At 39.2% G+C, this 12,500-nt stretch overlaps 1 protein-coding gene across 1 annotated transcript in view; it reads left to right on the top strand.

Annotated features, from left to right (window-relative positions):
- The first annotated feature begins 6,214 nt into the window (after positions 1 to 6,214).
- Positions 6,215 to 12,500, top strand: part of LOC128692213 (uncharacterized) — an 85,675-nt gene continuing 79,389 nt past the window's right edge. The window contains exon 1 of the mRNA XM_070096262.1: positions 6,215 to 6,422. Coding sequence (XP_069952363.1) covers positions 6,405 to 6,422 — 18 coding nt within the window. The 5' untranslated portion in view covers positions 6,215 to 6,404. The remainder of the gene's footprint in view (positions 6,423 to 12,500) is intronic.

Below are 12,500 nucleotides of genomic sequence, written 5' to 3' on the forward strand. Positions count from 1 at the left end.
GACTTGTTTTTTTATATATATATATATATATATATATATATATATATATATATATATATATATATATATATATATATATATATATATATATATATATATATATATATATATATATATATGCTAATAATTTATTTTATTTACTATTTCGGGTATTAAAGTATTCTTGACTGGTAGTGAACAGGTGATATGCAGCCTTAATGACCCTCGAGTTGTAGATAGGATTTAAACCCCCTTTAACCAATCAACCAGCCTGGCAAGGAGGTGAGCGAGGAGAAGGTCAGAGTTCAGACATGAACGTGTTCGACTCTGGTTGTGAGATCAAGCCTTTCTTGCCTGTTTCACCTGCTTGTTTGAGCTGGGAGGGCGGAGAGAGAGAGAGTGGATGGTTTATGTCTGCCGGTCAGTTGTTGCAGGATCCTGACGACCTTGTCTGATAGTTTAATAAAGTTTTTCCATGCAGAGTGCCGGGAAATGCATGTGGAAGTGACAGGTGTCATTACACTCATACACACTGCACAGCCCCAGCATACACACTGAACATGAATACACATTCATACATGCATACACGCAATTATATATACTATATATATATATATATATATATATATATATATATATATATAGTATATATATATATATATATATATATATATATATATATATATATATATATATATAGTATATATATATATATATATATATACAACTGCAATTGTAGCAGTACTGGAATCAATAGTAGTAGTAGCAATAGTAGTAGTAGCAATAGTAGTAGTAGCAGTAGTAGTAGTAATAGTAGTAGTAGTAGCATTACGAGTCATATCTTTACTCTCAACGTTTCGATTAATTTTTGTAAAAATAGGCAATCATTAATGTTGCATTCTCTCTCTCTCTCTCTCTCTCTCTCTCTCTCTCTCTCTCTCTCTCTCTCTCTTTCTCTCTCTCTCTCTCTCTCTCTCTCTCTCTCTCTCTCTCTCTCTCTCTCTCTCTCTCTTTCTCTCTCTCTCTCTCTCTCTCTCTCATTCTCTCTCTCTCTCTCTCTCTCTCTCTCTCTCTCTCTCTCTCTCCTCTCTCTCTCTCTCTCGTCTCTCTCTCTCTCTCTCTCTCTCTCTCTCTCTCTCTGTCTCTCTGGTCTTTGTCAGCATCGCAGGAAGGACAGTGGTGGACGCGAGAGGGCGGAGATATTCCTTTGTTCCTCAGTTCATTTCCGTATCTCGCCGCGAGGAACTTCTGTCTAATTAAGCTACTAGGAATTTTATAGAGAATTATCCCTTGCATGTATATTTGTATGTGTATATATTTGTGTGTATGTGTATATGTTTGTGTGAATGTTCGTATATTTGTGTGTATGTGCATATATTTGTCTGTAAGTGAATATATTTGTGTGTATGTGTATATTTTTTCTGTATGTATATACATTTGTGTGTATGTGTATATTTTTTCTGTATGTATATACATTTGTGTGTATGTGTGTGTGTGTGTACGTGTGTAGCGCTAAACCGGCATGAGTCGCTGGGAGGTATGCCTGATGGAGGCTCAATCCTCCGTCTACGGCCAGGCTTTTCTTCTAGCATCAGGGTTCAAGTAGACATAACCAGCTCCACTTTAAAAGAAATAAGTCTTTGTCCAAGTGATTTTTAAAGGTGTGTATCATATATTTGTCCTTAACTCAAGGTGGAGTCTCTTCAAGTATTTCACGACTGAAAAAAAAAAAACTTTTCCAACCTTTGTGTTGCGCCTCTTGTCTCAGAGTTTCATACCGAGAAAACAATAGGTGTTTCACAAAGTATTTTGTGTTAGAGTATCATAAATTTATTTTATATTTCATTGGCTTGAATGAGAGGAACATAAAATTTAAAAGTATTATCGACTCATGTCAAATATTAAATCAGTTTGGGTGTCCCGTAGCTCGATCGCTAGCGCAGTCACCTCGCAAACTGAGGTCCGGGTGTCGATCACCGGTACGGGTGGAAAGATTAGGACACGTTTCCTTAAGGCATCTGCTGTCCATATTCACCTAGCAGTAAAGTAGGTACCAGGGTGTTAATCGAGTGGTGTGGGTTGCATCCTGGGGACAAAATTGACCTAATTTTCCCGAAATGCTCTGCATAACAAGGGGTTTTCTCTATAATAATGTGACATTAATGTCAGCTATGGTCTGTACATGTACTTGTAGAAATAAAGATTATTATTATTATTATTATTATTATTATTATTATTATTATTATTATTATTATTATTATTCAGACCCTGATCCACCACGAGGCCTGGTCTCATACCGGGCCGCGGGGGCGCTGACCCCCGAAACCCTCTCCAGGTATACTCCAGGTATATTGAAAAGAAAGTCTACGCAGCCGGCACACCCAAAATGTATACAGGCAGACATTTTTTTGCTTATACAAATCAATTTTACAGGCTAAGAGCTGTTATTCTGTCTCAGCTTATTTCAAAACCCAGTATTATCTATGGTATACTACCCCCCCAGGATGCCACCCACACCAGTCGGTTAGCACTCAGGTACTACTTCTAGGTGAACACGGACAGCAGGTATAAGGTGACTAACACCCAGGTACCTACTTACTTCTAGGTGAACAGGGGCAGCAGGTGTGAGGTGGCTAACACCCAGGTACCTACTTACTGCTAGGTGAACAGGGACAGCAGGTATAAGGTGACTAACACCCAGGTACCTACTTACTTCTAGGTGAACAGGGGCAGCAGGTGTGAGGTGGCTAACACCCAGGTACCTACTTACTGCTAGGTGAACAGGGACAGCAGGTATAAGGTGACTAACACCCAGGTACCTACTTACTTCTAGGTGAACAGGGGCAGCAGGTGTGAGGTGACTAACACCCAGGTACCTACTTACTGCTAAGTGCACAGGGACAGCAGGTATAAAGAAACATGTCCGACGTTTCAATCCGGCCGAAGATCAAACCACGGACACTCAGCATTTGAGATAAGTGCGCTACCAATTAAGCCACGGGACTTGAACATATGGAAGAAGAAGAGGAAGAAGACGTAAAGAGAGATAGAGAAGGATACAAATAAGATAGAAAATAGGGACTGTATATATAGAAACCCTCTTGAAGTAACTACTTTTGTTCAACTTAATATTTACAAAGAAATATGCTAAACACCTCAGTTTTTGAGACATACCCAGCCTACCCGCCCCCCCCCCATCACACACACACACACACATACACGGAGCCAGGAGTTGTGACTCGACCCCTGCAACCACAACTTGGCGAGTACACACACAACACACATATACTACACACACACACACACACACACACACACACACACACACACACACACACACACACACACACACACACACACACACACACACACACACACACACACACACACACACACAAAAGGCAAATATTTACCCAATAAATCTGTGTCAATTGCAGTACTGCTAATCGTTCTGCCTCGCTGGTTCGGTTAACTACAAATTCGAGCTTCAAAGTGATTTTGAAACCTCTGTATGGATGAATGATCTAATAAATAATACTTACTTATATATTGATAATAATAATAATAATAATAATAATAATAATAATAATAATAATAATGATAATAGTAATAATAATAATAATAATAATAATAATAGTAATAATAATAATGATAATAATAATAATAATAATAAAAATAATAATAATAATAATAATAATAATAATAATAATAATAATAATAATAATATTATTATTATTATTATTATTATTATTATTATTATTATTATTATTATTATTATTATTATTATTATTATTATTATTATTATTATTATTATTATTTTTATTATTATTATTATTAAATTTTTAATTTTTGGATATAATGAAAAAATAAAATATTTTTATTATATTTTTACTATCATTAAATTCATGAGAAGCACTAAACCCGATGGGGTCACATAGCGCCTGGGGAATGAGGAATGGCTCAATCTGAGGCAGGAGAGAGCATCTCCAATTCCTTGCATCAAGAGCCCTTCACCAGCATCCAGGGTAGACCATCCTGAAGGTGTTTGTATATATTATGAGGGGGGAAGGAGAGAATTAGAGTTACAATGGCAAGGTCCCGGGTTCAATTCCCTGGCAGGGAGACACATGTGGGACGGGTTCCGTACTCTCCTGCTGCCCCTGCCCACCTAACAGTGTAAATAGGTAACCGTGTAACTGCTTACACACTGTTGTGTGTCGCATTTATAGGAAAAATATGTTAAAAAGCACTTAGTGCTGCTGGAATGTCATATCATCCGTGGGAGAGCACTCCATTCCTGTGTGTACAAAACTCCAGTATCTCTGGAATGTCATATCCTGTGCATAAAAAAATCAATCCTGCTGGGATGTCATCCTGTGTAAGAAATCATTCTGCTACAGTTTAGAAGAAACTATAATTCCTGCTGGAATGTTGTGTGTCAGGAACCACAGTACCTACTGGAATGTCGTGTGCCAGGAACCACAGTACCTGCTGGAATGTCGTGTGTCAGGAACCACAGTACCTGCTGGAATGTCGTGTGTCAGGAACCACAGTACCTGCTGGAATGTCGTGTGTCAGGAACCACAGTACCTGCTGGAATGCCAAGAAAAAAAAGTGATAGTCTAGGTGGAGCAACTCACCTAGAGTACAGTACCTGCTGGAATGTTGTGTGTCAGGAACCACAGGACCTGCTGGAATGCCAGGAACAAAATAAAAAAAAAAAGTCGTGATAGTCTGGCTGGAACAATTCACCTAGAGTGGAATCGAAATATCATCATTAGGATTCTCCACTGAACGCGGTTATTGGTAAATCTGCTGGAATGCGATATTCTGTGTGTGTAAGAGAAGACACTGCAGTCCTCTGTGTAAGAAACTCCAATACCTGCTGCAAGTATTCCAGTGTTGACATGAAAGTATCCCCGTAAATAACGATGTTAATTAAATAATAATAATAATAAAAATAATGAAATTAAGCGCTAAACCCGAGAGGGTCACACAGGGATGATTGTAATTACAGAAATTCGGTATTAGAATTCCTCTTTCACACCTGACCGTCTCGATCCTCCATACATTCTACAGCAAGGAGATGAAGGAAACCACCTAAATGGGAGTGAACTTAACACTAGTAATAAAGGTAGAATTACCGACAAAGTGTTAGATAAGAAGACGCAGATGCAACTGATGTTACGGCTTGACAAAAGTCCTGGAGAGCGAAACGTTGCCACAATAAAATGTCACGTTAGTTGCATCTGTGTCCTTTTTTCTTTAACATTCCTCGTCTCCATAGCCACCAAGCTGAAATGATTCTTCATTTCTCTGGAGTAAACATTTCCACCGAGTTCATCATTACGGACTAAGAGATATTCTTTTAAGTTTATTTCTAAGACTGGCCCTCACCTATAGAATACATGCGTTAGCTCCAAGTATCTGACCCACAACAGTCGACTGGGTCTCAGGCACCTATTTAATGCAAGGGGAAAGAGGAATAGCTGATTGGGAATCTACTCTATGCTGTTTAGGAATTCAGTCCATGTTGTTTGGGAAGCAGTCCATGCTGTTCGGTATCCAATCCAGGACTAACTGGGAGTCGAAATTATCTGTCCACTGATCTACAGCTTACTCTTTCTCTAGCATTATTTTCTTCTTCAATCTGTTTCTGATTTCTTTTTTCTTATTTTATGAACCCTTCCCTAGTCCTTCTTACTCCCTGCTTGTTCTATCAGCTGCTTTGCGCCTCAGAACAATGTAAAGAATCACTTGCAGTCTCCGCTTCTTTTGTTTCAGAAGTGAGAGCTGGTTAAATGGAGTAGATGATCCTCGTCCCTGCCCAGGAGAGCGTTCAGTAAACAAGAAGGTCGCAGGATGAGGAGCTATGCATCGGGTATCTTAAGCTTTTCCCAGGCTAGGGTGGAGGCTTCATACCTCTGTAATGATCCGTGCTGGAAAATTCACACCAGCCAGATGGTGAAGGAGTTTGCCAACCATATTTAAGTGCTCAGCCTTTATCCCTCTTTCTCTTCGCCTATGGCGTGGAGCGGACGCTGATTGGCTGGGCTCAGAGCGATACTACTGGTCGAGGCGAAACGTCAACTCAGCGTGATTGGCTGAGGCGTAACCGTCCACGTGCTGATTGGTTGAGGCGTAGCCATGACAACGAGGGGGGACGCGCTTGGAGTGTCAACAAGTGAAAGGGCCGCGGGCCACAACACTTCACTCACAACCCCGCCAGATTTCGAACTAAGCGGGTCGTAGACGATGTGCTAACGCTTGGCATAGTTTTAATCGCAAGACTATTTTATACAGATGTATAGCTTTGTATGTGAATAATGGTGTCATTCCGATGAGTCGCAGTTCATGAGAGGAGTACAGTAACAAGCGAAGGCACGGAAAGACAAGCATCAGAGGCGCCTTCGATTCACAAGAACATGAAGACACGTTTAAAAGTAAGTCTCCCTAAATTGTTTCTATATTTTCAAGTCCAGCTTCATATAAAATGCATGAGTTACAAAGTTCCTCCATGTGTATCTGCTAATTTTCACTATGTAACGTTCATTTAAACTTCTAAATTTACTTGACTACTATTGTACCTCTACAATAGTAGACTCTAACTCTGTATCTTCAAGTTTCAAGCTTTAAATAAACAAAAACAAAATTAATTTCACTCCCGTAATGAATTTGACTGTCGAGTAAAAATACTCAGTGTCATACATACCCATCCTGAATAAAAGATTGTATACACCTGGACGTGTATATTTCGGTATATATCTCAGTGTATATCTCAGTGTATATACCCTGTGTTTACTCTTCATTATAGACATTAAAGTGTTCTTGACTGGTGGTATATACCTGACATGCTGCTTAATGACCCTCGTTCAGTCATACTCCTAAGACAATAAATTATAATAATTATACATAACCCTGTAGCAGGTTTGTATATAATTAATAATGCATTTGAAATATTTGATATATCACAAAAATACTCTAAATTTGATCCAGGTCATTCCAATACCTTACAATTAATGAGGCAAAAAAAAAAGATAAAAAATAGAAGTCAAATAATAATAACAATAATAATAATAATAATAATAATAATAATAATAATAATAATAATAATAATAATAATAATAATAATAATAATAATAATAATAATAATAATAATAATAATAAAGTATATTGAGGGGAAAGAGCTGAGGTCAAATGGACTCTATAGAATGGAAGGCAACTGGATTCGATCCAATTTTGGGGGATCAAGAGCCCTTCACTGGGCTTTTGATTCCCTTCCTTCCGTGAAGGGGATGACTGAATGTGTTAATTGTTTTCATGTCAGGTGTCTGAATATGCAAAGAAGCCAGATGTCTAATGCTTTTGTGTATAAAACCTACCATCCACACATTCTCGTGTGTGTGAGTGTGTGTGTGTGTGTGTGTGTGTGTGTGTGTGTGTGTGTGTGTGTGTGTGTGTGTGTGTGTGTGTGTGTGTGTGTGTGTGTGTGTGTGTGTGTGTGTGTGTGCGTGTGTATGTATGTGTGTGTGTGTGTGTGTGTGTGTGTGTGTGTGTGTGTGTGTGTGTGTGTGTGTGTGTGTGTGTGTGTGTGTGTGTGTGTGTGTGTGTGTGTGCGTGCGTGATCAACATCCATCAGACTGTCACTACCATTACACAACAGAATTTACATAATTATATGGAAAATCGCCTCAAGATACATGTTCATTAAAGACAGTACAGTTATATCAGCTAATACGTGCGTAGACGTAAATACGTGTAGACGTAAATAGGTGTGTAGACGTAAATACGTGTAGACGTAAATAGGTGTGTAGACGTAAATACGCGTGTGAATGTAAATACGTGTGAAGACGTAAATACGTGAGTAGACGTAAATACGTGAGTAGACGTAAATACGTGTAGACGTAAATAGGTGTGTAGACGTAAATACGCGTGTGAATGTAAATACGTGTGAAGACGTAAATACGTGAGTAGACGTAAATACGTGAGTAGACGTGAATACGTGAGTAGACGTAAATACGTGTGTAGACATAAATACGTGTGTAGACGTAAATACGTGTGTAGACGTAAATACGTGTAGATGTATATACATTTGTAGGCATCTTACGTTTATACTGAAGAATTAGCCAGCAAGCTCGGCATGTACAGTAGGCCTACACTTGGGTGTAGGTATATTATAGCCAGTCTGCTTGATAATACTTCCTAATACGACCACTTTGATGAGAAATATTTCAGCTGTGATAAGAAAAATGTCCAGTAAGATAGAAATATTTCAGCTGTGATAAGAAACATTTCCACCATGATGAGAAACATTTCCACCATGATGAGAAACATTTCCACCATGATGAGAAACATTTCCACCATGATGAGAAACATTTCCACCATGATGAGAAACATTTCCACCATGATGAGAAACATTTCCACCATGATGAGAAACATTTCCACCATGATGAGAAACATTTCCACCATGATGAGAAACGTTTCCACCATGATGAGAAACATTTCCACCATGATGAGAAACATTTCCACCATGATGAGAAACATTTCCACCATGATGAGAACCATTTCCACCATGATGAGAAACATTTCCACCATGATGAGAAACTATACATATGGTTTAGAAAGACACGTGAGTAAGCACTAGGACACATTTGTTAGAAAACGTTTCGGTCCTGGGACCTTGATCACTTCTGAGGAGTGATGAAGGTCCCAGGCTGCTACTACTACTACTATTACTACCACTGCGGCTACTACTACTACTACTGATACTACTACTACTACTAATATTACTACCACTGCGGCTACTACAACTACTACTGATACTACTACTATTATTACTACCACTGCGGCTACTACTACTACTGCTGATACTACTACTACTACTACTACTATTACTACCACTGCGGCTACTACTACTACTACTGATACTACTACTACTATTACTACCACTGCGGCTACTACTACAACTACTGATACTACTACTACTATTACTACCACTGCGGCTACTACTACTACTACTGATACTACTACTACTATTACTACCACTGCGGCTACTACTACAACTACTGATACTACTACTACTATTACTACCACTGCGGCTACTACTACTACTACTGATACTACTACTACTATTACTACCACTGCGGCTACTACTACAACTACTGATACTACTACTACTATTACTACCACTGCGGCTACTACTACTACTACTCCCATCTTCCTTCTTTGTATTCCCAGTCTGTCTAATGGTCTTCTCTGCCGCTTCTCGCTCAGTCGTGACTTTACAATCGTTCAAAACTTACCAAAGCGTCACTATAACTGCCTTTTCACCAGTGTGCATATATTATAATATACTTCAGTAATGGAAGTTGATACAGAGATCACAGAAATAACCATCACTTACTACTACCAGTATCTGACTGAAATATCAATATCCTTTCACATTAGTTCCTCTGAAGATGTGTCTACACACACGAAAACCCTCAAATTTTTCTAGTCTTTTCTTTTCACCGATGATAGTTTAAACCATCAGGGTCGAGAACTAGTCACAATCGTGTACTAGTGCTGAACAATGGTTAAAATAACCGAGTTACACTGTACGAAGCCTAAAGAGTGAACTAATGTTACTCACAGTCAACAGTTCACTAGTGTTGGTCACAGTTAACACAGATCACTAGTGGTGGCCACAGTTAACACAGATCACTATTGGTGGTCACAGTTAACACAGTTTACTAGTGTTGGTCACAGTTGACACAGTTTACTAGTGTTGGTCACAGTTAACACAGTTCACGAGTGTTGGTCACAGCTAACACAGTTTACTAGTGTTTGTCACAGTTAACACAATTTACTAGTGTTCGTCACAGTTAACACAGTTCACTAGTGCTGGTCACATTTAACACAGTTCACTAGTGGTGGTCACAGTTAACACAGTTTACTAGTGTTGGTCACAGTTAACACAGTTCACTAGTGTTGGTCAGAGTTAACACAGTTTACTAGTATTGGTCACAGTTAACACAGTTTACTAGTATTGGTCACAGTTAACACAGTTCACTAGTGTTGGTCACACTTAACACAGTTTACTAGTGTTCGTCACAGTTTACTAGTGCTGGTCACAGTTAACACAGTTCACTAGTGGTGGTCACAGTTAACACAGTTTACTAGTGGTGGTCACAGTTAACACAGTTTACTAGTGTTCGTCACAGTTAACACAGTTTACTAGTGTTGGTCACAGTTAACACAGTTCACTAGTGGTGGTCACAGTTAACACAGTTTACTAGGGGTGGTCACAGTTAACACAGTTTACTAGTGTTGGTCACAGTTAACACAGTTTACTAGTGTTGGCCACAGTTAACACAGTTTACTAGTGTTGGTCACAGTTAACACAGTTTACTAGTGTTGGTCACAGTTAACAGTTCCTTAGTGTTGGTCACAGTTAACACAGTTTACTAGTGTTGGTCACAGTTAACACAGTTCACTAGTGTTGGTCACAGTTAACACAGTTTACTAGTGTTGGTGTAGAAAGACACGTAAGCAAACACTATGACATATTTATTAGAAAACGTTTCGGTCCTGGGACCTTGATCACCAAGGTTTACACTAGTATTGGTCACAGTTAACACAATTTACTAGTGTTCGTCACAGTTAACACAGTTCACTAGTGCTGGTCACATTTAACACAGTTCACCAGTGGTGGTCACAGTTAACACAGTTTACTAGTGTTCGTCACAGTTAACACAGTTTACTAGTGCTGGTCACAGTTAACACAGTTCACTAGTGGTGGTCACAGTTAACACAGTTTACTAGTGTTGGTCACAGCTAACACAGTTCACTAGTGTTGGTCACAGTTAACACAGTTTACTAGTATTGGTCACAGTTAACACAGTTTACAAGTGTTGGTCACAGTTAACACAGTTCACTAGTGTTGGTCACAGTTAACACACTTTACTAGTGTTCGTCACAGTTAACACAGTTTACTAGTGCTGGTCACAGTTAACACAGTTCACTAGTGGTGGTCACAGTTAACACAGTTTACTAGTGGTGGTCACAGTTAACACAGTTTACTAGTGTTCGTCACAGTTAACACAGTTTACTAGTGGGGGTCACAGTTAACACAGTGTACTAGTGTTGGTCACAGTTAACACAGTTCCTTAGTGTTGGTCACAGTTAACACAGTTTACTAGTGGTGGTCAGAGTTAACACAGTTCACTAGTGGTGGTCACAGTTAACACAGTTCACTAGTGTTGGTCACAGTTAACACAGTTCATTAGTGTTGGTCACAGTTAACACAGTTCACTAGTGGTGGTCACAATTAACACACTTCACTAGTGGTGGCCACAGTTAACACAGTTCACTAGTGGTGGTCACAGTTAACACAGTTCACTAGTGTTGATCACAGTTAACACAGTTCACTAGTGGTGGTCACAGTTAACACAGTTTACTAGTGGTGGTCACAGTTAACACAGTTTACTAGTGTTCGTCACAGTTAACACAGTTTACTAGTGGGGGTCACAGTTAACACAGTGTACTAGTGTTGGTCACAGTTAACACAGTTCCTTAGTGTTGGTCACAGTTAACACAGTTTACTAGTGGTGGTCAGAGTTAACACAGTTCACTAGTGGTGGTCACAGTTAACACAGTTCACTAGTGTTGGTCACAGTTAACACAGTTCATTAGTGTTGGTCACAGTTAACACAGTTCACTAGTGGTGGTCACAATTAACACACTTCACTAGTGGTGGCCACAGTTAACACAGTTCACTAGTGGTGGTCACAGTTAACACAGTTCACTAGTGTTGATCACAGTTAACACAGTTCATTAGTGTTGGTCACAGTTAACACAGTTCACTAGTGGTGGTCACAATTAACACACTTCACTAGTGGTGGTCACAGTTAACACAGTTCACTAGTGGTGGTCACAATTAACACACTTCACTAGTGTTGGTCACAGCTAACACAGTTTACTAGTGGTGGTCAGAGTTAACACAGTTCACTAGTGGTGGTCACAGTTAACACAGTTCACGAGTGTTGGTCACAGTTAACAAAGTTCATTAGTGTTGGTCACAGATAACACAGTTCACTAGTGTTGGCCACAGTTAACACAGTTTACTAGTGTTGGTCACAGTTAACACAGTTTACTAGTGTTGGTCACAGTTAACACAGTTCACTAGTGGTGGTCACAGTTAACACAGTTTACTAGTGGTGGTCACAGTTAACACAGTTTACTAGTGGTGGTCACAGTTAACACAGTTTACTAGTGTTCGTCACAGTTAACACAGTTTACTAGTGTTGGTCACAGTTAACACAGTTCACTAGTGATGGTCACAGTTAACACAGTTTACTACTGGTGGTCACAGTTAACACAGTTTACTAGTGGTGGTCACAGTTAATGCAGTTTACTAGTGTTGGTCACAGTTAACACAGTGTACTAGTGGTGGTCACAGTTAACACAGTTTACTAGTGTTGGTCACAGTTAACACAGTTCCTTAGTGTTGGTCACAGTTAACACAGTTTACTAGTGGTGGT

The sequence above is a fragment of the Cherax quadricarinatus genome, chromosome 53 (assembly GCF_038502225.1).
Source record: "Cherax quadricarinatus isolate ZL_2023a chromosome 53, ASM3850222v1, whole genome shotgun sequence".
Classification (NCBI taxonomy): domain Eukaryota; kingdom Metazoa; phylum Arthropoda; class Malacostraca; order Decapoda; family Parastacidae; genus Cherax; species Cherax quadricarinatus.